Source organism: Equus caballus, chromosome X (assembly GCF_041296265.1).
Source record: "Equus caballus isolate H_3958 breed thoroughbred chromosome X, TB-T2T, whole genome shotgun sequence".
In the NCBI taxonomy this organism is placed as follows: Eukaryota; Metazoa; Chordata; class Mammalia; order Perissodactyla; family Equidae; genus Equus; species Equus caballus.
This window is the reverse complement of record NC_091715.1, coordinates 110,324,744-110,352,092: the sequence shown is the minus strand read 5'-3', so window position 1 is coordinate 110,352,092 and position 27,349 is coordinate 110,324,744. Positions and strand designations below refer to the sequence as shown.

General features: G+C 39.0%; 1 protein-coding gene across 4 annotated transcripts in view; it reads right to left on the bottom strand.

Moving 5' to 3' along the window:
* Window positions 1-586: 586 nt before the first annotated feature.
* Window positions 587-27,349, bottom strand: part of RTL4 (retrotransposon Gag like 4) — a 326,375-nt gene continuing 299,612 nt past the window's right edge. For 2 of the 4 annotated variants that reach the window (XM_070257776.1, XM_070257779.1), the window contains one exon: window positions 587-4,397. In XM_070257776.1, the coding sequence (XP_070113877.1) occupies window positions 3,249-4,163 (915 nt within the window). In that variant the 5' untranslated portion in view covers window positions 4,164-4,397 and the 3' untranslated portion in view covers window positions 587-3,248. Of the gene's footprint in view, window positions 4,424-27,349 lie in introns of all 4 variants that reach the window. The other 2 variants (XM_070257777.1, XM_070257778.1) reach the window with 1 other exon arrangement.

Genomic DNA, 27,349 nt, shown 5'->3' with positions numbered 1-27,349 from the left:
ACTACTGTGGTTATAGGCAAGATGGTGATGGATGTAAAAGATCTTCCAGAGCCCAGAAAAGGGATGATAATTGTTTTACCATCATGGATAGAAGTGAGGGCAGTGACAGCATGGGTCCTATGTGTTGCCATCTGGACAGAACAGAGGTGATAAGAGTTAGGCCAATCATGCACTCCTCCCTCTTTAAAAGGTGTTTGTCAGTGGCTCATCTCTACAGCGATATGTTATGTCTTCATCCATGGCAGTATATTATGATGTTTAGACTGAACAATGTAGTATTATAAGAAGCAATTACTTATGGCGGGCACCATGGTGCTGAGTGTGAATGTGGGTAAGTACAGAAAGTGAAAACCACCAGTATTTAGGAATTTTATTACAGTTGTAGACAAATGAGAGAGATAAAGAGGGAAGCTGACTGACTGTTGAGGCAAGCATCTCAGGGAGGCCAATCTTCAGTGGACTTACTATGGTTCACACTGTGGTGCTGTCTTTGCATAGTGAGAATCTAATTTTTTTTTTCCTGTGTGCTCAGAGCTAATTAGGATTTGAAGGACTGATGCTATTAAAACCCACGAAAAAACTTATGTGTAAGCCAAACATCAATTTATTCATTTATAATGAGAATTAATTGCCAAGTAGGGCAAAACACTCATGTCAGCTGGTTAGCAAATTTTCTCCCCTTAACAAAGTTTATATGGGAAAGTAATTACAATCAGATGACTTCTTAGAGCATGGAATCAGAGCAAAGAGAGTTAGATGACAATCTTTATGGCTAATGACACAAATTGGGATGGCCTGGTGCCTTCATCCCACTGTAGGTGGACCTGCCAAAGCATCTGCTGGTCAATGTCCCCTGTCTGAGTCTAGAGAGATTACTGATGCCCTATGGCTCTTTAATTACCCTCTTTTCTAGACTCCATGCAGATCGTTCTCTTGTTAACAATTTCTTCTTCAGACTCATCATAAGATGATTAAATTCTACCTTTCTGGGTGGCATTAATCATGTAGCAGATCTGCCTCCCTGAAACTACAAACTTGATTGGACCTGGGGGTTCCCCAAGCCTATGCAGTTGCAAACTTCATCTTTGAGTAGATTACATCTCATCTGTTCTCTGTAGATTTTAATTAGCTTCACTCTCAGAGAATTTCACTTAGGTATAAATTCTGAGGACATATCCATGTAACTCTCCTTATGCTAAGTAATGAGTTCATTCTAGTTGAAGTGGCTAGTGTCACTATAACAAAATTTTGAAGTGGTAAACAAAAAAATGGTTGCTAGCTAGTAGACAGTAAAGCATCATCCTAACATCCTATTCATATGCTCAGTCTGGCTGTATACTACAGAGAGTACAAGAAGTCCTTGATTGAGAATTCCTCAACAAAGGGTTTCTGAAAGTGGGAAGTGCACTGAAGTTCATAGCCCAGGATTAATAATCTGTTCTAAGAGGCTATGGAATCTTAAGATTTCTTGATGAAGAAGGTAATGTCACTGCTGAGAGAAGGACCAAACAGGAAATAAAATGGTACATCTTTGTGAGAAAGCACACAATGATAAATTCTGGTCCTAAGATAAGGAAAGATTGGTGATGAAGCCAACAGAATGCTCCTATCAGCATTCCAGGACTATACTGGGGTCAGCAAGGAAAGTGACTGGAGCAGGATACCTCCAGGTAATCTCAGAGTCACTTCAAGTTCAAATAGATCTCCTTGTTAGAGGATCTCATACAATCCCAGTACTCCAGTGGGAATTTCTTGGCACAACTGGAATATGTGCATGCATGTCTCCTTGTTGTGAGAGCATATGAAGTAAGATAGACATATAGCAAGCTGTTGATAAAGGAGAACTCTTATGAATGCAAATAAGGATTGGCACATTGGTTAGCGAGGCACTGATGGGTGAAAAGATCTGTTTGTTTGCACTACAGGATGAGAGTAGTAAGGTGTTAGCTGGGTTTAAGTATTGTCAAAGTTAGCCGAATTCTCCAGAAATAAAGCCAAAGTAAATGGCACTTCATATTATGAGAGGCCTTTATGGTTGCTAGGGAATATGGAATTACTGATTTTTCTTCAGGAGATCCATTATGGGGACATACATCAACACCAAGAAGCAGGGAACAGCGGACTGGAAATTCCCACCAAACACTGGCCATCACTGGATATCCTTAACATTTTAGGGAGTTGTGTCTTTTCAGCATGGCACTACTTTTGTTCAGAAGCATTAGGAATCCATTCACAGAGCTGATGTGTGCCAAGAGAACAACATGAGCAATCAAACCCCCACTTCTTGAGTTTTACGCACAGATGGTGTTGATGTATACGCCCTCGGATTTTTCAGACGGGATGGTTCAGAAACTTGTCTGCCATTAATTGCTCTTCAAGATCCTCAACTAGATGAGGGTCCCCAGAGGTGGTCCATGAGGGTAGGTGGTTCATAAAACATCCTGGAACCTAGAGTAGGGTGTTGGGGAAGAGAACAGTAATCTGGGATTGGTAGGGCTTAGCAAACAACATGTACCTGCCTGAAGAGATAGCCCTCAAAGAAATGTATCAACAGTTCCAAGCAGAGTTTTCAAAGGGCCATACCATCTGGTTTGTCATTAGGCAGGAGATCCAGTTTGTTGGGTAAGCAGAAGCCTTTAAATGGCAACAAAATGCATAGCTATGGAAGGGTGGCAGAGCTGTGTGTTCTATGCAGGTTAGTTTGTATTGAAGATGGACTCTAGCCAATAGGTGGAGCAGGATCCAGCCTCCAATAGGAAAATATTGGTAGGATATGGGAATGCAATTAGGACTTCAGTCAAGGGTTCGAAACCAACATGAAAATAGGAGACAGACCAGTGAGGATGAAGGTGAAAGGCTTAGGCATAATCTCAGGCGCAGAAGACTTAGGCCAACAAACTCAACCCAGATCTCATCCATTGGTGGGGATGGGGTTCCAAATGTACTGCCAGGGTTGTTTTTATTGGCTCAGACTGGGCAGAGTTTTGCCTGCAGGTTTTCAGTACTCTTGGGGAATTATTTCCAACTGCAGAAAGTGCCTGTGAGTTGTTTTCATCATCATTGGGTCAGGCTTGGTGATGGGTCACAAGATCTGCTTGTTTAAATTCCCAGAAGCACATAAGTTCATGACTTCTGTAAAGTGTTATAACAGTTCCCCAACTGTATTTTAATGTTAGTGCAGGATATAAATTAGTAAGGCTGGAGGTGAGAGGGATACAGGTTTACAAAGTGATCTGCCTAGGTTCCTTTTACTGATGAGCTGGGTCATTTATCCTTGCTGGGGCTCGAGAACGTTTGGCAAGGCAATCTCTTGTGAAGTGACCAGACTGGCTGCAGTAGAGGCACAACTGAGTTTCTTGCTGGCGTGCTCGTTTGGCTGGGGTGAGAGGCAGCTGGCTCCCCCGCAGCTGTATAGGCTCTTCCTTGGGTGATAAACCTATGGGGCTGGAGAGGGCTTGGTGGTTGATCAAGGAAGCCAACATTGGGAGCTGGGGCTCTGACTGTAGGAGCTCTGGCCTGTCACTACGTTTCCTGTCCAACTGAATACACTGAGTGACCAGGTCTGGGAGGTTGTCCACCATATCTGTGCCACTTACTTCATCCTGGATGGGGTCAGCTAGTCCTTCTTGAAAGTGATCAGTCTGATTGGTTTCATTATAGCTCAGATTTTGAGCAAGGATCTGGAAAGTAGTAGCATCCTGCTGAGAGTTGTCCCCTTTGTCTAGATTGTTCCTTTTCTGTTTTGTGAGCTCACCAAATGACTGCTGGAACTCAAGAACAAAGTTCTCATATTGCTTCAGCAGAGTTCTCTTGTCAGGCCCAGATATGATCCCACAACTTTTCATCTGCTGATATAGGTAATCAAAAAAGAACTTGACTTGGGCATCATCTGCAGGATTGGGGATCTTGAGAGCTGTCAAGTAGGTAGTCACCTGAGCAAGAAACCCTGAGAGACTGGCAGGGTCATCACGAAACTGGGAGAGATGCTCAAGTGAGCAGGATACAGGCATCATCGGAGTAGCCAGGGAAGGCATGACTTGGCCCCTCATAGCAGGGTTCTCCTCAGTCAGATACTGCATTTGTGGCCGCAGAATCAGATTCTCTGCCTGAAGGGAGGCATGCTCTACCTGCAAGGCAGGTGGTGATTCTGTGTACTTCTCCATAATATCTTCTGGAACCAAGTGGGACTAAGTACAATTAATTGTGTACCAGTACTAGAGACCAATAGGCAGACAGTGAGTGTGCTCTGTGATCAGAGAGACACTGTTATGAGCAAATAGCCAAAGCTGTTAGCTGTGAAGAACTCACAAGAAGATGCTGAGAGCTGAGTTGGAGAGATTGCAAAATCGTTGTCCACTACTCAGTTTTGCCTCTTCTTCATGGAGAATTCCAATGCTCTGCACATTCAGAAGAAATAAATTACCTTAGGAGACATAGAGGATTTGGAATTAAGAAGATAAATACAAAAGCACAATAGATTTTTCTCCCCACTCCCTTGCCTTGTAACACAGGAGCAATTTGCCCTCAGACTAAGCCTTTGGTTCTAGAGCATCTTTTTTGTCAGAGAATCAAAGAATTTTACAATCCAAAGTGATCTTAGAGATCATCCAGGCCAAATTCGTAATTTCACAGATGAGAAAACATAGATCCAGAGAGGTAAAAATGTTAGCCCAAGGTCATACAACTAGTTAATATTAGAGCTGGCATGCTCATCAAGACTGCTGTCCACAACAGCACTTCCTTCAGGACCACAAATGTGCTCACTTGCATATAATACTTGAGCATGATGACGTTTCGTGCCCCTTGCTACTCAAAATGTGATCTGGGAACAAGCAGCATCAGCATCACCAGGAAGGTTGTTAGAAATGCAGGCTCTCAGGTCCCACCCCAGACCTACTGTGTCAGTATTCCGCTTTAACAAGATTTCCCAGGTGATTTGAATGTGCACTGAAGTTTGAGAAGCACTGCTCTAGAGAGCACTTAGCCTGAATTGGAATAATCACTGGTTGGACTTGACACTCAGTGCCCCAATTCTAGCCTCCAGATCCGGAGACCTGATTGCTATGGTGGTAGTTAATTCATTTTTCTGGCTTCCTAGTCCCTGTCTGAGGTCACATTTGGTTGTCAGGGAGATAAGACATCACAAGCAAGATGAAGATGTGAGGTTGAAAACCTAGCAAACAAGTACAGAATATTCTTAAAAGTGTAGAGATCAAAATGTTCAGTAGTCATCTCTGCATTGATAACAAGAATAAAGCAATCAGTAAAAGTTAAAAACAAACTCCAAACATATGGCATATCAGTTGAACTATTCTGTAGTGTAATTCCTCTCATTGCCCTTTCCTTGTGTAGCGTACTATTTAAATGTTTTTAGATTGGCCACTGTGAGCAAAAAGTGTGTATCATTAAATGTAACACTTGATTCCCTAGGTTTTCTTTGATGGCTCCTCCTCTCTAGACCTATAGAAGAAATTATTGGAAGATTGAAACAGTATAAGATCGGGGGCCAGAAACTTACTCAAACACTAGCATTAATCAGTTAGATGACTTTGAAGAACTCATTTGAGTCTCAATTTCCTCTTTTACCTAATGAGGATGACTATCTTGTCTACTTCGGAGGGTTGTTGTATCAATGACATAATAGATGGGTGCTCTAAGTGGCAAAACTAAAATGAGAGATTTGCTTTTGAGATTGTTCAAATGCAGCTGAACAATGCCATTTGTGAGGCTCCACCCTTATCTCATATTGCCAACGTACAGAGATACTGTCATATCCTTCTTTCTTTCCATATCTCACCCTTCTAAATCTACCTTTCAGACATCTTCCACTTTCCAGGTGTCCATCCATGAGTTTATTCCTGCCACTCGAGCTGTCAACTGATAGCTAAGATGTTAATTAATGAGGGTTAATGATTGGCCTTTCTCAGGGCATTCACTTTTTTCTCAAACTTTGATGCACATAAGAATCAACTTGGTCCCAGTCCCTAGCAGTTCTGATTCAGTAGGTCTGGGGTAGATGCCAGGAATCTGTTCTTTAACAAGTTGCACAGTGGATTTTTGATACTGACAGTTCCTGTGAGAAAAACCATTCAGATGATCCTTAAGGAATAAAGCCATATTATAGCATCACAGAGAAGTAAGGATGGGGAGGGGACATATTTGGAGGTAGGATGTTGGCCTTCAAATGACATAGAATAGGTGGCAGCCTATTCCATCTCCACAGAAAGCCTAGAAAGAGCCCACAGTGTCCTTCACAACGGTCCATCCCTCCCAGGCAGTAGAGTGCAAGTTTCAGCATGTAGGATCTAGAGTCAGACTGATCTGGGTTCAAACTCCGGCTTGGGCAAAAGTTGTGTCACTCTGGGTAAGTTATTTAACCTCTCTGAGAATCAGTTTCCAAACTTTAAAATGGAGATGATTTTAACACCTGCTTCATAGTGTTATGAGGATTAAATGAGATGAAAAGAGATTAGCACAGCTTCATGCAGATGGCAAGTGCTCCATAAATGTTAGCTATCATTATTCTAGGCCACAGTCTATCTGACTGTGTTTTAGAATTTAATTTTTGTTGGATTTTAGAAAGGTAACACAGAGTATGTACTGTTTATTACATAACATTCCCAGGGGTGTCTGAGGAAACATCCCATAATTAAGCCATTAACATTTCTGCAGGAAAAAAATGTCTGAATATTCATACTAAAAGAGATAAAGATTAAGCTCATGTCAGTTCAGATCAGGTTTTGCTGCCAAATGAGTTTTGGCACCAAATTAATGAAAAAATATCTTCCATTTTACAGAGCTTTTTGATTTGAGAATTGGAGATAAAGGACTGTGGACTTCTATCAAACTCATCTTCTGGTTGAAAGGATGTGATTATAACTTTTCCTTCTCAGTCCCTGCTGTTTGCTCTTTCCCTCCACCTTAATAAGTTCCAGAATATCTGTAAAGTTCTCCTTTTTCTTTACAGAATTATGTATTCAAGGTAGCAGAGCATTTAATTTTTCTAATTATGTAGCACTGGTGAAACACTTGCTAAAATTACAAGCATTAGCCCAAATGCAAATCATACAACGGCTCTGTTGTCAATGGCAATTGCTTAATCCCTAAAAAAAAAAAATCTATCTTGTCTTATCATTTTGGAAATTGCTCTCCTTCTGGAGGTCAATGGCCTTCTATTGGATTGTCACAGAAGATCCTGGGGTACATCATGCCAGTCTGGAGGAGTTTCAGACCACAACCTTGAAGATATGAAGCAGAGATAGAGCTGGAATCTCAAATGCACAGACTTGGGGAATCAGACTAGTGAGCTCAGACCAGGTCTGACACAAAACTGCATATGTTTAAGCTTTTACTTAACTGGCATGTGTTTCAACTGCAAAAACAACAACACAAAAATAGGTTTAGTAAACTATTGCAAGCCATTTTGGTGTTTGTGTTCAGTTTGACTTAAAGCCATGGTTAACATTTTCCCTGGATATAACACTACTCCACTCTGGAGTCTCCTAAGACCCTATTTGGAAAAGGGCCTGCACTACCCTGCTGCTTATAAGAGGGCTTTGTGACCTTACACTGCTTTGTTTTCAAGTTGTTCTACATAACCCATTGGAGGAGGAGCTTTGACCTAGGGTCATGAACTACTCAGAGCAGTTACGTTCTTACTCTTGATCTCCAGATATTTTAAGGAATGCTGTTGCCACAGGAGCTAAACTGTGACATAAATAACCCTGAAGAAGTGACCGCAAGTACATACTGTTTGAACTTGTCTGGAGATTTGGGTGTGACCGCCCAAATAGGAGTTCTGCCACCATCTAGACTGACAAACTTAGGCAAGTTACCTCCTTTCACTGAGTGAGTTTCTGTATCTGTACAATGAAGGAATTGAGTTTCTCAAACTTTATCACGCATAAGAAATTCTGATGCAGGAGGGTTAGCAGGAGACTCAGAAATCTGAAAAAAATTTTTTTTTTGGTGAGGAAGACTGGCCTTGAGCTAACATCTGTGCCAAGCTTCCTCTATTTTGTATGTGGGATGCCACGACAGCATGGCTTGATGAGCAGTGCATAGGTCCGCACCTGGGATCTGAACTGACGAACCCCAGGCTGCAGAAATGGAGTGCATCAACCTAACCACTATGCCACCAGACTGCCCCAGGAATCTGCATTTTTTATACATACCCCAAATGATTCCATGGTAAGAGGTCTTCAGATTTTACCTTGGAAATATTGGATGACTGACCATGCAGAGCTCCAATATTTGTCAGAGGTTCTCAAATTTCAGGGTACATGCAAATCCCGGAGGAGTTTAGCATGCAGATTCTTGGACCTCATCTCCAGACAGTGTGAATCAGTGGGTCTGGGACGAGACGAGATAATCTGCATATTAACCAAGCTCTGCAGATGATGCTGATGCAGAAGTTTCCCTGACAACACTTTCAAGAAACTCTAGGTTGAGTACTCTCAAAAGGCCCTCTCTGTTTCAGCACTATCTACATTTTTGAAAGTAGAAACTATTTGGCTTCAAAAGTGGCCCTGAAATATGAGATACGTGGACCTGCTTCCTTCCAAGTCTCTGCCTGAGGCTGCATGATCACCTCTAAACAGTGGGCTAGCGCAGGCCTGGTTCAGACATGTGACATGTAGCTGACTTGGGGGCAAGAAAGGGTAGCAATTGAGCTGACCTTCCTCTCAGGATCCCATGGATCCTGCTAGGAGTTATGCACTGCTCTGCTCTGCCTGTGAATGAGGTAGAAAAGCCCTCCCCACATCCCATATCAGAGACAGAGAAGCCAGCTGGGGTCAATTTGTCCATTACTGTGACTCAGATCTCATAGCCTCCTTTAAGTTTGTCTTCCTTCTAACTTAGCTGGACCCATGGCCTAGCTGCTTATGAAGTCAAATGTGTCATGAACACTCTCTACAAGTATTCCTTGTCACAGTTTCTCAGTTTTCCTTTCTAATGTGCATAACTCTATTAAGGAGCCACAGTTGCTCCATCAGCTTTCCTGCTCTATGGGCCTATTTAACATTCCTCCTAAGGTCATGTTTCTCAGTCTCCTCCTTCACCTACTTTCTCTTCTTTGCCTACTGTCTCTGCAGGCAGCCGCATCACATGCCTGAATGATTCTGCTCAGTCACCAGCCAGAATCATGACCAATAATGCTGTCCCAGCAGTACACGACCCATTTGCATCATTCTTTTCTCTCAATCTAACAAAGAAGAAGGCATAGAAGGAATTAGTGAGTTTTTCTAGGAAGGCAAGGATCCGGACACTCAATGGAGGGCAAGATGATCAGCCACTAGGTAGGCATCATATCACTAGGGTTGAACATAGAGCGTCACATAGAATCAAGGAAAAACCCCAAAGACAGACTCCATTGCATCTTTGCTGTACTTTCCAATTTGAATCAAGCCCTGAGGGGTACCAACATTATATGAGTGGTGAAATGAAAACTTCGGTGAAAGTAACTATGTTCTAGAGGTGTGCTAACTCCTAACAATCAAGTGTGCTGCTACTTACAGCTCACAAGAGATGTTATGACAGATGGCAGATAACCTTTGTAGCAGGGTTGGGTCTAAGTCTCATTTCAAACCTGCAAGTGCTGAAGACATGGTGGGCCTCTCACATACTGTAAATGCAGAGGTTTTCATTTGTATTCAGTAAGAATGGAAAAGACAAGTTCTGTTTTTATACAGTTATAACAGACCCTTTGTGGGTCTTTGGAGTGATAATACTTATCATTTCTTGAGTACCTAATTTATGTTAGTTTACATACTCCAATTGGTACTGGCTGCCTGGAGCTGTATTTAAAAGGATTCTTGGCCTGTGGCTGGCCTCACTGATAGAATGCTGTGAAGGGCTGTCAATGTCTGAGATAAGCTCTACACAAATAAATGCAACATGCTGAACAGGCATTTGCCACCTCTCTACCAGACTATGTAATACACCACTCTTATGAAGTAGGTATGATAATTTGGGTTTCACACATAAGGAAACAAAGCCCCGATCTCCACTTCCCAACACATAATCATTCCTGCCTCTGCTTTCAATCTCTCTCTTTCCCCCCACCTAAACGTCCATGTCTCTCTTTTGCCTATGCCCAGTTGAAGCTCAGCCTCCTTGATGCAGCCTCCTCTGACTACTCGGACTCTTACTGCCTTTCCATTCACTGAGCTGAGGAAGGACGCATGATCACGATCGTATGCTCCCTCCAGGAGGAAGCCTCTTTCCTTTGAATCTTCATAATTCCGTGCACAGGGCTGGTCCCATGGGCCTTATATAAATCTGTGTTGATGGATACACTAAGATGACAAAGGCTAGGAGAAAGACAAACAAAAGAATCCCTAGTAGTAGTCTGAGGTTAAAATTGTGATAATAAAAATAAGACCTGGAATTCAGTCATGAAAATCTTGTCAAAACAGGAGGAAGCTGAGTAAGCAAGCAGGGGGATAGGGTCTCAGTGGAAGTGGTCTGACTGGAAGAGCCAGTAGGCATTGGTATCACCAATTCTTAGCTTTTCATTCCCCTATCTCCCCTTCTTCTTTAAGCCCCATAAATTCAGTGATCTTGTTTAACAACAAAACAGATGATGAGGTCTGATAAAGACTTCTGCACTATTTCTAGTTTCAAGAAATCAGTCTGGGAGAGTGTTTTGCATACCTGAATATGTACCTTGCCGTGTTTAACGAGAACAATGAGATTAAATATTTTAAATTGGGACCATCCCCATAAAGCTGGGTTGAACTATCACCATACCCATCTAATCAATATGTGAAAATATTAAAAAAGCAATCAAAAAGGAATGATTAGGTTCCCATCTCCATTGAACTTCACTGTCTATGTGTACAAAGATTCAGATATCTTAAAAAACACTTTAATATTCATGATTTCATTCAATCCTGACTGTAATTTTGTCATTTTCCAGGTCAGAAAACCAAGGCCACTGAGATATTAAGTCACGTAAAGGGGCAAGGAAGAAGCTTGGTACATGTACAACTGTCTCTGAAGGGCTCTCATGTGGAATACTTGTTCTTAGAGACAAGGAAGGAGGTATCTGAAGATGCATTTGGGAGGGTGGGGGTGGAAATGGAATGAGTGTCTCCATGAAGTAAGTTAGGAGTTCCACACCATTGGAAGAATGTAAGCAGAGTTAGGACTCCCACCTGATGAGGAGTTAGAGTGGGGACTCCAAGAATCAGGTAAGAGGGAGGCATCAAAAGATGATCTGGTCCTTTCAAGGCTATAGATTCTATAACTTGCTTGAGCACACTGCTAAAATGTGGGGGACAACATTGACTGTTAGTTGTATGCAATCTAGAATGTGATCCTCAGATCCACAGCCAACTTGAACCTTATCCACTTTGCCCATCTACCTCACAACTCATATTCCTGCATGGGATTCAGTAGCTAAGATATAACAGGCCTTGTTTACCAATTGAAGGGCTTAGCTTGGTTTCTCTGGCCATTCTCAATGCCCCCATCATTTCAAACAATACATGCTGCTTCAAGTAAACAATTAGAGGAAGAGTGGAAAAATTCTGATCTTTAGATCTCAATAGTCATAAAATGAGCCCTTTAAATTTGAAATGAAAGGTCTTCTCCTGCATTTGTGCTCCCTGTTGTCTCTTTCATCTTTAATTCATTAAGTGAAATTCACTTAGTGCTGAATACCACTTGCAACTGATGAGCTGATAGAACCTAGCCCACTTAGATTTCAACTCTTTTTTTGCATTGCCAGGTCCCTGCGGTGTGCGGGCAACCTGCAATCCTACTCAAGGTGGAGAAACCTTAATATAAACAATTTAGTATATATCATGTTTTTCAATTACAAGAAGCCTCCTAACAGCTACAGATTAAAGAAAAGTTCGAACTTTAGACATGAAGAATTTGAGGCTCAGGAAATGGAAAATGATTTGTCATTTTTCTTTTAAGATTGTCACCTGAGCTAATATCTGTTGTCAATCATCTTCTTTCTTCCTTCTTCTCCCTCAGTACATAGTTGTGTATTCTAGTTGTAGGTCCTCCTGGTTGTGCTATGTGGGATGCCACCTCAGCATGGCTTGATGAGCGGTGCTAGGTCCTCACCCAGGATCCCTGAGCACCGAAGCAGAGCACACGAACTTAACCACTCAGCCATAGGGCTGGCCCTTTGAGTCATGTTTATGACTCTTTCCTAAGTTCCAATCCCAAACCCTTTTCAGTTAGCCTTTCTCTCCCCTCTCAGTCTTGACTATGAGAGAATGGGCAATACAGGGATTACAAAGTATGGTACAGAAGCAACATTTTAACGTCATCCAGTAATTGGTACCATACGCAGAGCATTTTATGTGATCTAAGTATTCTCTTCCTGTCTCATTTATTCTTTTGATAAAGTATGAAGTAGGCAAGGCATGTATTCAACACTCTCTCCAACAGATAAAGAAAGAGTTGTCTAAGGACAAACAACTGTTTAGTATTACATCTGGGTCTAGAATCCTCAACTCATGCTTGTAACAACACCAGGTCCTGGAAGTAGTTTGAAACAGTGGAAAAACCATGGGCTTTGGAGTTAGATAGAATTTGGATTAAAATCCCAACCTGAATTCAAAGCCAAATCTGTGAGACCTTGGACAAGTTATCTCTCCGAGCCTTAGTTTCCACATACGTAAAATCTGTATTGCAAAGTAGCTGTGGTGAGTTGAGATAGTATACGTAAAGTTTCTGGCATCCAGCGGACATTAATGATAGAAGCTACGATAGCATCATATTTTCTGCAGACATTGGAATGTTGCCTACCAAACATCCTTGTCACCAGCTCTGGCTTCCATCCAGGGATTCTGAGGAAGGTAATTCTACCCAAGTCTCTTGATGTGGACAAGCAGTTTAAACTAAGTCACTTAGCATATAATCTGCCTTAGCATTTTTCTTTGCAACATGCATATCATTTGTAATTAATTATCATATGCCTGTTTTCCCTACTAGACTATGAGCTGCTCAAGATAGACATCATCCAATTTCATTTCTGTATCCCCAGGGCCTAGCATACTTCCTTATACATAGAGGTTCTCAGTAATCCTTTGTTGAGTTTATAATATATGCCCATGGCAGCCAGAGATAGAACTAGATAGAACTGGCGATGGTAGTCTCACTATTTCCCCCTCCCTATGTATGCCTTCTATTATTCTTCCCTGATGTGAGTGAAAAATTCATCCCTGCTCCAGTGCTTCTCAGCATGTTTTCGCATTATGGATGACTGAGTTAACCAGATAGAAATATATACCAAGACTTGTGGCAGTAGGACCAATGCTCTGGAGGCAAATGTCCCAGTCTTGGACTTCACTAGAATGTACTTGGCTTGGATGAATGGGTTGTTTAGTTTGTGGCTACTCTGTTCTTAGAAAGGTTTCAGATTAGCCCAGGCCCTAGGTCATGACAGACTTGCAAATAAAATGAGTGCAAAATAATCCAAATAAGAGTTGTTTAAAGATATAGTATTTTCAACCACCCTTCAGTGAAGACAAGAGAATTCCTTATCTCTCACGTGTTGTGCCTCAAGCAGAATCAGGCCAAAAGTTTGAGCAGTGGGACAGATTCTGGGGGATACAAAAAGACAAAGTGGGAAGGGGTGGGATTTTCTAGCATCTCAAGAAGCAGCGGCAACCTTAGTTCTGTGCTCTTACTTTCGAGTGCTCCACTTTCACTGGCTAACGTTCTCTAACACCCTAACACTGGTGTACATACGGGGTAGTAGAGCTTTGGGCTCTGCCAGTTGAGAACTGTGTAACCTCAGGAATATTAATCTCTTTGAGCTTCATTTTCTTTATCATAAAATGGGGCCAAAAATATCCACCACAGAAGGCTGTTCATTTATTTATATAATAAATCTTTATTGAATGTTTATTATATGCCAGGCACTGTCTTGGGAACTGGAAAATAGTAATGAGTCTCCATAGAGAATGGGCATTCTAGAATTACTGGAATAATGTATGCAAACTGCTTGTCTCAGTACCTGGCTCATAACAAACGTTTAATAAATGACAGCTATCATTTTAATATCCTGAGATATGAGGATGTGGCAGTTAAGAGCCCAGGCTCTGGAGTCAGACCTGAGTTGTAGTTCTAACTCAGAGTATTATCTCCACATATTCATCATGAAAACTTGAACAAGTTTTTTAACCTCACTTACCTCAATTTCCTCACCTGTAAAATAATGAATAATGATCATATCTATTTTATAAGCTTGGGAGGATCAGATAAATGTGAAACTTCCATTCAGTCTTCTCCCCTCCAAGGGCTAATGATTCAGGACTGAAACAAGTCTAGTTGTATCAAAAATAAAAGGCCTTTCAAGAAAAGTGTCTCTTGAGCTTCTTGAAATTTGTCTAAAGCAAAAAGAAAAGAAAATGGAAGAACCATTGCCAGAAGGGCCGATAACTCCCATGACATTCTAAGTACAGATATGTCAGGGAAATACTTTATAGGTGACAAACAAACAGCTCTCTTCTTTACATCCACCACCAGGTGAGAAAATGCTGTCATTGTGGTTATGGCTTTTTCTTACAATAGACTCGAAATGCCCCCTTTGCAAAGCCCTTCTTTCTTGATCCCCAGAGTTCAGTAAAGCCATGTCTACTTCCCTCATCTTGCTAATAGATCATATTTCTGATAAGACTTAGCTCTTTCCGCCTATTTGTGATTCTGTGTTCTTGATGACCTCTGTATTAAGGGTGCTGCCTGTGTTTTTTTGTGATTGGCTTCTTTCACTTACATAATGTTTTTGAGGTTCATCCACGTTGTGGCATGTATCAGTACTTCATTCCTTTTTATTGCCAAATATATTCCATTGTATGAATACACCACATCTTGTTTCACCTTGTTGATGGAAATTTGGGTTGTTTTCAGTTTTGGACCATTACAAATAAAGCTGCTATGAACATTCTTGTACAAGTCTGTGTGCATACATATATTTTTATTTCTCTTGGGTTAATACCTAGGAGTAAGTCATGTGGTAAAACTGTTTAACTTTGTGAGATACTAAAAACTATTTTCCAAAGTGGCTATACCATTTTGCATTCTCACCAGCAGTGTATGAGTTTCCTAGTCATACATTCTTGCCAACACTTGGCATTGTCAGTCTTTGAAATTTTATTTATACAGGTTTTGTACAGAAGCTCCTGCAGGGCCATGAGCCATTTTCTCTTTTCCCTGTTGGCTGCTCACTATCACCCTCATCCCCATGTCCTTTGAGGAATATTGTAAGAAATGGAAGAAGAAGATTTACTAGCAGGGGAGAATCAGGAAAGCTGCCTTTAGCTATCCAGAGAGCTTTCATGGGGACACGGAGGCAGTCTAATTCTATGAAGAACAAACATCAATAGTATGGAAGCCGCAAGGAGGCTAATTTTGGATTCCTACAGCATAGATATTTCTAAAGTTTAGAATGGCCTAACAACAGAGTGAACTTCATTAAGAAAAGAGTTGCCTATAACAGGAGGTATTCAAGTAGTACCTAGATGAACACTGTGGAGATGTTCTGAAGCAGAATCATATACCAGATAAAGGTTGGATGAATATCCTCAAATGTTTCCATGAGAGTGTCAAGTAGACAGTATTAAAATTTTGTGACTTTTTACTCTTCCTTTCTGTTCTCTGTCCTTTCACCTGAATTCTGGCTGACCCCAAATCCTTAATGCCTTGCTACCACAATGGAAATCAATCCTCATTAAAGTAAGCTGAAGGTTTCCCTTTCCCAGAGTGTCTGAATTGTAGTACATTCCCCATACAAGAAGATCTAACGGTGCAATTTCAGGTAAAGTAACAGCCAGTAAGTGAGATGCTTTGGCTAGAATTTTCTTCCTGTCACCACTCACATTAGACATAGTACCTAGGTCATCATTCAGCCTACCTACTGGCTAATAATCTGGCTTTGAGGAAAGTCAAAGAGAAAGAAAGCAAATCTTCCAAATATGATTTTCAAAGCAGGGCACTGGATGAGAACTAACAAACTCCTTCTCAGCTTGGTTTTCACATCCACATAGGCCTAACTATCAAAAGTTGTCCATCTGCCAACTCTTTTTTGTATCCAACACTCTCTAGCACTGATATGGTACTGTATGTTTTTAGAATACTGCTTACATCGACTGACAGCTTTTTTTTTATATATACCCATCAGGAGTGATGTATCTTTTATTCATCTTCACACTTTAAGTGTCTGTCAGACTGTCAAGTCTTCCTGTCTTCTGTAAGGAGGTAGCACAATAAAGGAAACTGGTTGTGACCTGCCACCAGGCCTCAGGGATTCAGTCTGAAGGGAAAACCTAAATAGCTCTGCCAGAGTAAAATGTCCCCAAGCCACACGATCTGCCTTCTTCATAAAAAATAAACCAAGAAAGAAATAGGATGAAATTGCATCAAAGAAATATTCATTTAGATCTGGAAACAAACTTGTGTATAGGAGTCAACAAAAAAATGGAATTGGTATACTCAGGGATGGCTAAAGCATGAGCCATGAAACACATTTGGGTTGATCTATAGTGGAGGCAGTGCTCTGGGCTAGGTGGCCTCAAGTGTATTTGTCATAGACAGTGGCAGTTGTAGAGAGGACATTTGTTTGTATTCCTCTTCCTTCCACCCTTTTTTCTGCTTCTGTGGCTTTTAATCATTCTCATATGCAAATATCATTTATGAGTATAGTGGCAGATTTTTTTCAAAATCATGAAAGAAGTATCTAGCATATGGGTAGCATCACCTCAAACCATGAAGTCCCTCCTTTTAGGTAATTTTGGAAGATAAGACACAGAGAAGGAAAATGATTGACTCTTCGTGATTCTAGGAGAAAGGAGTGGAACTCTTAACTTTTTATCATCTCAACCCCAAGCCCCAGGAAGAAGACTGAGAGCATAAAGATCCACAGTGGTGAAAGCCATGGTTTCAATTAACTCAGTCAAGTCTGGCCGTCATTGCAGAGGATAAAGGAATGCTGAAAATCAGCCATTAACCTCATCATGGACATAGAGTGTTTTGGCAGCAAGACTGCACTGCAGCTCCCCACATGCCCTACCTTTGATTTAGTGGTGTAGGTTGGGGGTTAATCTGCTGAAAGCCCTCATGACCCTACCAGTATTGGCCCAAGAACCAGTGTAAGCTGAGGCCGAATAGTGATGCTTATAAGGAGATGGAGATATGAGGAACTAAAGAAAACTGACAGGTTTACTTCCCTGGTTGTGGGTTCTACATGGACATTGGCTCCCTCAGAGTTCATTATTTTAAAACTTAGTAGCTTCCATGATCTCCCAAGTGGCTGAAATTTCTGGGTTCAGAGAACATAGTTTAACACTCTCTCTCACAGTCTTACCACTTAGTGAAGGGCAAGTGGCATGAAACACAAGCTCTCAGTTCAGCTTAATTGAATGGCTCCTCTGGCTCCATCAGCAGATTAGCTAAGAGAGAACTTTTGCTCAAAGCTTTGGGTAGTTATTATGACAACCAGCTAATCATGATTTAAAAGAAATCTATTTATTGGACCCCTGGGAAATCTCTAGGATCCAAGGTCATGACCCCAAATCAACTTGTGTTCATAAATATGAGTGGGAGCTTTAGAAAGAAAAAAATCACCTTTGAAAAATGATGAAAACAGGTATTCAATTTTGACAGACTCATGGCCTTTTGCACCATCTTACACAATGGACACTGAACCCATCCCCAACAACAATATTCAAAGACAACAAACATCTGATGGATATGCATTCCAAAGAAGGGCAATGCATAAACTCCACCACCACCACCACCACTTACAGAATACTTACTTTCGGCTGACCACTGCACTCCCTTTACATCAGTGATTTCATTTAATCATGAAAATACACTAATGAAGTCATTCTTAGCCTCATTTTACTGATGAAGAAATTGAACCTGAAAATTGGGTGGCATGCCCAAGATCCCTGTGAGTAAGTGGTGGAGCTGATATTTGAACGAAAGTCTGTCTAACACGAAAGCCCTATATTCTTAAATAATTATGCTGAACTGCTTGGTAGAGATGATCTGGTAACAAATATGCTAGAGTTGAGAAAAGCATCAATTTCCTAACTGGTGGAGACCCTTGACTTCCTAACTCATTCCCTCTGCATCCCTCCATCCATTGTCTGCCATTCTATTGTTTCCTGGTGCTTTCCTCAGGGCAAAGATATGGAAAGCTGGGATGGCTGAGATAGGAGAGTAGGCAGAAGCCAATAGCCAACATAAATTTAGAGGATTTTCTGAGGAATCTTTTCATCATCTCCATGTATTATAATTAATATCTGAAAGACACTGACTCTTCCTATTTTATAGATGGTAAATCCAAAGGATGGAGTATCTACTACAGGGCCCAAATGCCCTCAACACCAATCCAATGTTTCTTATTTAGTAGGCTATTTTATGACTGCCTTTGGGACTCCCAGTTGACTGCTGCCTTTGTCTGAGTGGCGAGGAAGTGGCCTGGGCAGCAGAATTAATGTTTGGGGCTTCTTTTGTGTCTAGCAGTCCAAAGGGTCAGACTGAAAGTTATACTGAACAACAGAGCCTTGGTTATAATTCTCACATCTGGAGTGCTTGAGAAGCCTGTGGAAATTTACTCTGGAAGTTCCATGATGAAAAATATTCTTCATCTTCTCACAATTAGGGGACAAGTGATTTATCAGGGGCTGCCAAGGAATTCTCTGGTTGTTCCACATCTCCCATTGATTTCTATAAATACACATATAGAACTGAACAATAAATCATATTTGCTTTCAGAAACACTGTTCTGTGTTCATGAGGAGACTGGTAATTTTATGAGACCTATTGATTTTTCCTAAAATAACATGATTTAGTCTTGAACTCCTATGCTTATAGCTGAGGAGGTGAGGGCCTGGTACTTTCAATTATCAAGAAGAGGTTTTTTTCCCATTATGAGGTGAAGGTTAAACTTTTATCAAATATCTATAACTTGTCCATCCTACCCATTCTACCCCATATTCACATTTCTTCATTAAACATCTCTAGAAAATCAGCTTTGATAAAAAGGAAATGAAGCAAAGTTAATATAGAAGAAGAAACCTCTGGTATGGTATTTATAATAAAATAATATGAAAAAGCACAAAAAGTTTGAACATGACCCTTTAATAAATATTTTCCTTAAAGGGGTAGAAGAGAGAAATGAGGTATGTGTGTTTGGATTTAACAATCTAGTGTATTATTACATCCTTAACTTAAAAGAGAAACTTTATAAGTCTTTGTTTATGCTTTGTCAATAGTTCTTAAGATAACAGCACTTGGCTCTTTTAAGATTCTTTCTAGCCTCCTCTGCATATTGAGTTTTCCTTCAGCCTCCTCTCTAGAACCTTTTGAACCTTCTGCTTTCCTTCCACCTCCATGTCTCCTACCAAAAATGAGCTCAAATATGAGCTAGGCCAGTCATTGGAGACATGTCATGAAGGTGTAGGGGAGGAAGACATTTCCTCTACCCATACTGGGTCCTTCTGGCCAGACATCAAATTAAATTCACATGAGACAGAATAACAGGAGAAAATTAAACAAAGCTTTAGAACATGTATACATGGGAGAGGCTCAAGCAAACTGAGCAACTCAGCAAAATGGCTGAAGCCACCACCTTAAATATAATCTCTAGCTAAATACAAAGGAGTATGTTGGGGGTGGGGGGAGTCAGTTATGGGAGAGCACCAGAAAAGCACAGTAAACAAGAATAAGATTATTATGCAGATTTAAGTCCTTGTCTTCTGCATTGATAAGAGTTTCTAGAGATAAGGTCATCCCCCCTTCTTCCTGGTACAGAGAAGGAGATACCTTTACAGATGGAGATTTCCTTTACAAATATAAATGTCTCTTAACAAATGGCAAGTAAATTATACTTTTTAGAGTTTCTTTCCTGCCTGCAGTTTTTAAAAGTAACCAGCCCAAAATAATCTTCATGCCAAAGAGACATATTTTGGAGTGGCCAATTCCAGTCCCCTACAAAGGCATGGGGGTTTATTAGAAATCACTTCTTTCATAATTGTTTCCTTTACAAAATATATTTTCCTAAAATAAAAAAAAACTCTTCTCAAGGACTATAATGTTATTTCATAAAACCTGCAAGAAGATCATAATAGTAATGCACAAAAGTTGTACCACTAATTATAAACAATCACACAGAGGCTCCAAACACATTGGAATGTCTCCTTGAGAAAAAACCAAATGGATACATAGCTGATATTCAATCTAAGTTCTAAAGAAGAACTCAAACATGTGCAAGGGACTGTTAGTACTGTAGGATGCTCAGTAGTGTCGTTGGTGGGTAAGTATTGGTGTGGCTTTACCTAGGGACTCACTAAGCTGGTGCAGGAGGATCTGTGTTGGATCTGGATGGCCCAGAAGACAACAATAATTTTGTACTTAAAAGTCCCAGCTTTACTTCCTCTTTCCAGTCCAGCACGTAAGGAGTTTAGAAGTTTCCACTCTATCCTACTAACAAGTAAAATGCTGAACTGAAAAAATCAGTAACTCTTATTAGGTCTGGCAAAGAAGTGAGGTCACAGGGCAAACCACTGTCCCCCAAATTGGAGAAATACATGGGGAATGAAGAGAATCACAATTAACCAGAGCAGAAACTCTAAGAAAAACTGTTCATGGGAACAAGTGCTGGGTAGAAAAACCTGGATCATAATTGACAAATTGCTGAAGGCTCAGTGTAGACAATTCTGAGAGTTAAAAATTCCTGAGGCAGTCAATCATAGGGGTCCCACATTTTTGTGGGTTTTACCTCCAAGAGTTCAACTTTGTGCTTTCAGTGAATATCGGATGAAAATACCCTCATGCTTCTGGCAGGAGGGGAAAAAGAAACCATTATGAAATGTGCCAGAGTATTCTATACTTCTTATCAAGGCCTGCTCTCAGGAGAAACTATTTTAACAGAGCCTAACCTGCTGAGCTTTTATGAGAGCCTAATCTACCTGGGAAAGGGAAATAACCAATGCCAGCCCTCTTTAGTCTTCCACGCGAGGAAAGGGAAATATACAACTCCAGCCCCCTCCAGCCATTCTGTCACACCTGAGGAGAGAAAAACAAAACTGAGAAGCGCTAGTGAATTTGACAGTCCAAAGGTACAGAGGCTTCAAAAGACTGAAATCAAATCACAAGACTATAGAATGCTTCCCTTCTCCTGACAGCTAATCACTACATTACTAAAATCCTATTTACTGCAGTTCCTTTTACCCAGTACATCATGTCTGCCTTTCAACAAAAAATTACAAAGCATACTAAAAGGCAAAAAAAAAAAAAAAAAATTTGAAGATACTGAAAAAGCATCAGAACCAGTGTCAGATATGGCAGTAATGTTGGAATTATCAGAATAGGAATTTTTTTTAAACAATGACTAATATGCTAAGGGATTTAATGAAAGAGTAGAGAAAATGCAAGAAGAGATGGATAACGTAATCAGACAGATGGAAATTCTAAGAAGGAATCAAATAGAAATGTTAGTGGTCAAAAGCACTGTAACACACCTAAAGGAACTGGCAAAAGAAGAACAAACAAAGCCCCAAATCAGCAGAAGGAAGGAAATAATAAAATTCAGAGCAGAAATAAATGAAATAGAGACTAAAAAAACAGTAGAAAAATTTAATGAAACCACGAGCTGGTTCTTTGAAAAGATAAACAAAATTGACAAACCTTTAGCTAGACTCACCAAGGAGAAAAGAGAGAAAGCTCAAATAAATAAAATCAGAAATGAAAGAGGAGAAATTATAATGGAACCCTCAGATACAAAGATTATAAGAGAACACTATGAAAAGCTATACACCAACAAATTGGATAATCTAGAAAAAATAGATAAATTCTTAGAAGCATATAACCTTTCAAAACTAAGTCATGAAGAAACAGAGAATTTGAATAGACCAATCACCAGTAAGGAGATTGAAACAGTAATCAACAACCTCCCCAAAAATAAAAGTCCAGGACCAGATGGCTTCCCTGGTGAATTCTACCAAATTTTCAAAGAAGACAACACCTATCCATCTCAAACTGTTCCAAAAAATTGAAGGAGGCTTCCTAACTCATTCTACAAAGCCAACATCATCCTGATACAAGAACCAGTCAAGGACAACACAAAAAAAGAAAATTACAGGCCAATAACACTGATGAACATTGATGCAAAAATCCTCAACAAAATACTAGCAAATCAAATACAAAAATACATGAAAAAGATCATCCATCATGATCAAGTGGGTTTCATTCCAGGAATGCAGGGATGGTTTGACATCTGCAAATCTATCAACGTGATACACCACATTAACAAAATGAAGAATAGAAATCACATGATCATCTCAATAGATGCAGAGAAAGCATTTGACAAGATACAGCATCCATTTATGATAAAAACTCTAAATAAAATGGGTACAGAAGGAAAATACCTCAATATAATAAAGGCCATATATGACAAACCCACAGCTAATATCATTTGCAATGGAGAAAAATTGAAAGTTATCCCTCTAAGAACAGTAACCAGACAAAGATGCCCACTTTCACCACTCTTTTTTAACATAGTATTGGAAGGCCTAGCCAGAGCAATTAGGCAAGAAAAAGAAATTGAAGGAATCAAAATTGGAAAAGAAGTGAAAGAGTCATTATTCGCAGATGACATGATTTTATATATAGAAAATTCTAAAGAACCCATTAAATAACTTTTAGAAATAATAAATGAATACAATCAAGTCACAGGATACAAAATCAACATACAAAAATCAGTTTCACTTCTATACACTAATAATGAAGTAGCAAAAAGAGAAATTAAGGATACAATCCCATTCACAGCTGCAACAAAACGTATAAAATACCTAGGAATAAATTTAACCAAAGAGGTGAAAGACCTGTGCATTGAAAACTAGAAAACATTGTTGAAAGAAATAGAAGAAGACACAAAGAAATGGAAAGATATTCTGTGCTCTTGCATTGGAAGAATTAACATAGTTAAAATGTCCATACTTCCTAAAGCAATCTATAGATTCAATGCAATCCCTATCAAAGTTCCAACAACAATTTTCACAAAAATAGAACAAAGAATTCTAAAATTTATATGGAACAACAAAAGACTCCGAATAGCCAAAGGAATCCTGAGGAAAAAGAACAAAGCTGGAGGTATCACACTCTCTGATTTCAAAATATAATACAAAGCTATAGTAACCAAGACAGCATGGTACTGGCACAAAAAGAGACACACAGATCAATGGAACAGAACTTAGAGCCCAGAAATAAACTCACATATATGCACAGCTAATTTTCGATGAGGGAGCCAAGAGCATACAATGGAGAAAGGAGAGTCTCTTCAATAAATGGTGTTGGGAAAACTGGACAGCCACATGCAAAAGAATGAAAGCATGCTCTTCAACATGGGTCTTAGCAGCATATTTTCAAGTACCATGTCTGACTGGGCAAGAAAAAATGAACAAATGGGACTACATCAAACTAAACAGCTTCTGCACAGCAAAGGAAACCATCAACAAAATGAAAAGACAATCTAACAATTTGGAGAAGATATTTGCAAACCATATATCAGATAAGGGGTTAATATCCAAAATATACAAAGAACTCATACATCTCAACAACAAAAAAACCAACAACCCAATTAAAAAATGGGCAAAAGATATGAACAGAGATTTCTCCAAAGAAGATATACAGATGGCCAACAGGTACATGAAAAGATATTCAACATAATTAACTATCAGGGAAATGCAAATCAAAAGTACAATGAGATATCACCTCACTCTGGTCAGAATGCTGTAATTAATAAGATAGGAAATAATAAGTGCTGGAGATGATTTGGAGAGAAGGGACACTTGTACACTGCTGGTGGGAGTGCAAACTGATGCAGCCACTGTGGAAAACAGTATGGAGTTTCCTCATAAAATTAAGAATAGATCTACCATATGATCCAGCTATTCCACTGCTGGGTATTTGTTGAATGAACTTGAAAACACAAATGCGTAAAGATACATGCACCTCTATGTTCTTCGCAGCCTTATACACAATAACCAAGACTTGGAAGCAACCTAGGTGCCTTTCAAGGGATGAATGGATAAAGAAGATGTGGTATATATACACAATGGAATACTACTCAGCCATAAGAAAAGATGAAATTTAGCCATTTGTGACAACATGGATGGACCTTGAGGGTATTATGCTAGGTGAAATAAGTCAGAGGGGGAAAGTCAAATACCATATGATCTCACTCATATGTAGAAGATAAAAACAATGACAAACAAACAAATAGCAACAGAGATTGGATTGGTGGTTACCAGAAAGGAAGGGCAGAGGGAGCAGGGTGAAAGGGGTGATTAGGCACATATGTGAGGTGACGGGTTGTAATTAGTCTTTGGGTGGTGAAGATGATGTAATCTACATAGAATTCAAAATATATTATGATGTGCACCTGAAAGTTATATAATGTTATAATCTGATGTTATTGCAATGAAAATAAATAAATTTGAAAAAGGCACTGTAACAGAAATGAAGAATGCTTTTGATTGGCCATTTTTAGACTGAACACAGCTGAGGAAAAAATCTCTGATATTGAAGATATGACAATAGAAACTTCTAAACTTCCAAAACTAAAAATCAAAGAATAAAACTGAAAAAAAAAAAAACAGCGGAGAGTGCCCATGAACTGTAAAACAACTACAAAAGGTGTAGCATATAAGTAATGGGAACACTAGGAGAAGAAAGAGAAAGGAAAAGAATCAATATTTCCAGCAATAATGACTAAGAACTTCCCCCAAATTAATGTCAGATACCAAACCAAAGATCCAGAAAGCTCAGAGAACACAAATCAGAATAAATGCCAAAGAAAACCCAAACCTACACCTAGATATATCATTTTTCAAACTTCAGAAAATCAAAGACAAAGAAAAAAATCTTGAAATAAGCCAGAGGAAAAAAAAAACACCTTACCTATAGAGGAACAAATAGGAGAATTACATCTGGCTTCTCAGAAACCACACAAACAAGACAGTAGGGTGAAATATTTAAAGTGTTGAGAGAAAACTTAAAGACCTAGAATTCTGTACTTTGTGAAATTATCTTGCAAAAGTGAAGGAGAAATAAAGACTTTTTCAGACAAACAAACGTCAAAAAAATTTATTGCCAGTAGATCTGCTTTGCAAGTAACGTTAAAAGAAGTTCTTTAGAGAGAAGGAAAATGATACAGGTTAGAAACTCAGATCTACATAAAGAAAGAATATCAGAGAATGAATAAATGGAGGTAAAATAAAAACTTTAATTTTCCTTCTTAATTGTTCTAACCAATAACAGTTTGTTCAAAATAATAATGGCAAAAATGTATTCAATTATGTATGCTTATGTACATTTATTTGCTTATATATACATATGTATAAGTGAAATGAATGACAGCAATGTTACAAGGGATGGGAGGAAGGAATTAGGAATGTTTTTTATTATAAGGTATTTGCACTACCTATGAAGCAGTAAAGTCTTATTTGAACATGGACTTGGATTCATTGTAATTGTATATTGCAAACTCTAGCACAACTACTAAACAAAGTTTAAAAAATGAACAATTAGTATTCTAAGAAGGAAGAGAAAACGAAGTCATATAAAATAGTTAATTAAAACCACAAAAGGCAGAAAAAGGGTGGAAGAAACAAGAAGAGACAAAGAACAATGGCAACAAATAGAAAATGGTAACCAGTATGGTAGATATTAATCCAGCTATATTAATAATCACTTTAAATGTCAATGATCTAAATGCACCAATCAAAAGAGAGAGACTGTCACAGAGGATCAAAAAACCAGACCTGACTATATGTTGTCTACAGGAAACCCAATTTAAATATAAAGACTCATACAGATTAAAAGCAAATGGCTAGAGAAAGACATACAAGCTAACATTAACCACAAGAAAGCAGAAGAAGCAATAATTTCAGACAGAGCAGAATTTAAAGCAAGGAAACTTATCAGAGACAAAGAGGGCCATTATATAATGATAGAAGGGTCAATTCTCCAAGAAGATATAACAATCCTTAATGTGTATGCACATAAAAACAGAACATCAAAATATGTGAGGCAAAAACTGATATAATTGTAAGGAGCAATAGATGAATCCACTATAATGGTTGGAGACTTCAATACTCATCTTTAAGAAATGGACAGATAAAGCAGGCAGAAAAGATCAAAAGGCCATAGGTGAACCTCAACCACACCATCAATCAACTGGATATAATGGAAATCTATAGATTACTTCATTCAACAACAGTCGAATACACATTCTTCTCAAGAGCACATGAAACATTCACCAACATAGACCACATTCTGGGCCAGAAAACACACTTTAACAAATTTAAAAGAATAGGACTCAATGTCTGCTCTCAGATGACAGTAAAATTAAACTCAAAATCAATAACCAAAAGATAGCTAGGAAATCTCAAAATATCTGGAGCTTAAACAACACACTTCTAAATAACACATAGATTAAATAAGAATTCTCAAGGGAAATTTGAAAATATTTTTAACTGAATGAAAATGAAAGTCCAACTTATCAAAATTTTGCAGATGCAGCAAAAGCAGTGCTTAAAGGGAAACTTATAGCATTGAATGCATACATTAGAAAAGAAAAATTTAAAATCAATCGTCTAAGTTTTTACTTTAGAAAAATAGAAAAAGATGAACAAATTAAATCCAAAGTAAGGAGAAGAAAACAAATGATAAGAATTAGAGCAAAAATCAATGGAATTGAAAACAGGAAATCCATACAAAAAAACAATGGAACCAAAAGTTGTTTCTTCGACAAGATCAGTAAAATTGATAAGCCTCTAGGCAAGCTAACCAGAAAACAAAGAGAGCAAAATACTAACAGAACTAAAAGGAGAAATAAACAGCAATATAATAATAGTTGGAGACTTTAATACCCTACTCTCAACAATGGATAGATCATCCAGACAGAGAATCAATAAAGAAACAGTGGATTTGAATGACACTATCAGCCAAATGGACCTAACAAATATATGCAGAACATTCCATCCAACAGACACAGAATATACATTATTTTCAAACATATATGGAACATTTTCTAGTAAAGAGCACATAGTAGGCCACAAAAAAATGTGTTATCAAATTAGAGAAGACTGAAATCACACTAATTATCTTTTCTGACCTCAGTGGTATGAAATTAGAAATCAATAACAGGAAGAAAATTAAAAAATACATGAAAATTAAACAGTACACTTCTGAACAACCAATGGATCAAAGAAGAAATAAAAAAGGAAATAAAAAATGCCTTGAGACAAGCAAAAATGGAAACATAACACACAAAAACTTATGGGATACAGCAAAGCAGTTCTAAGAAGGAATT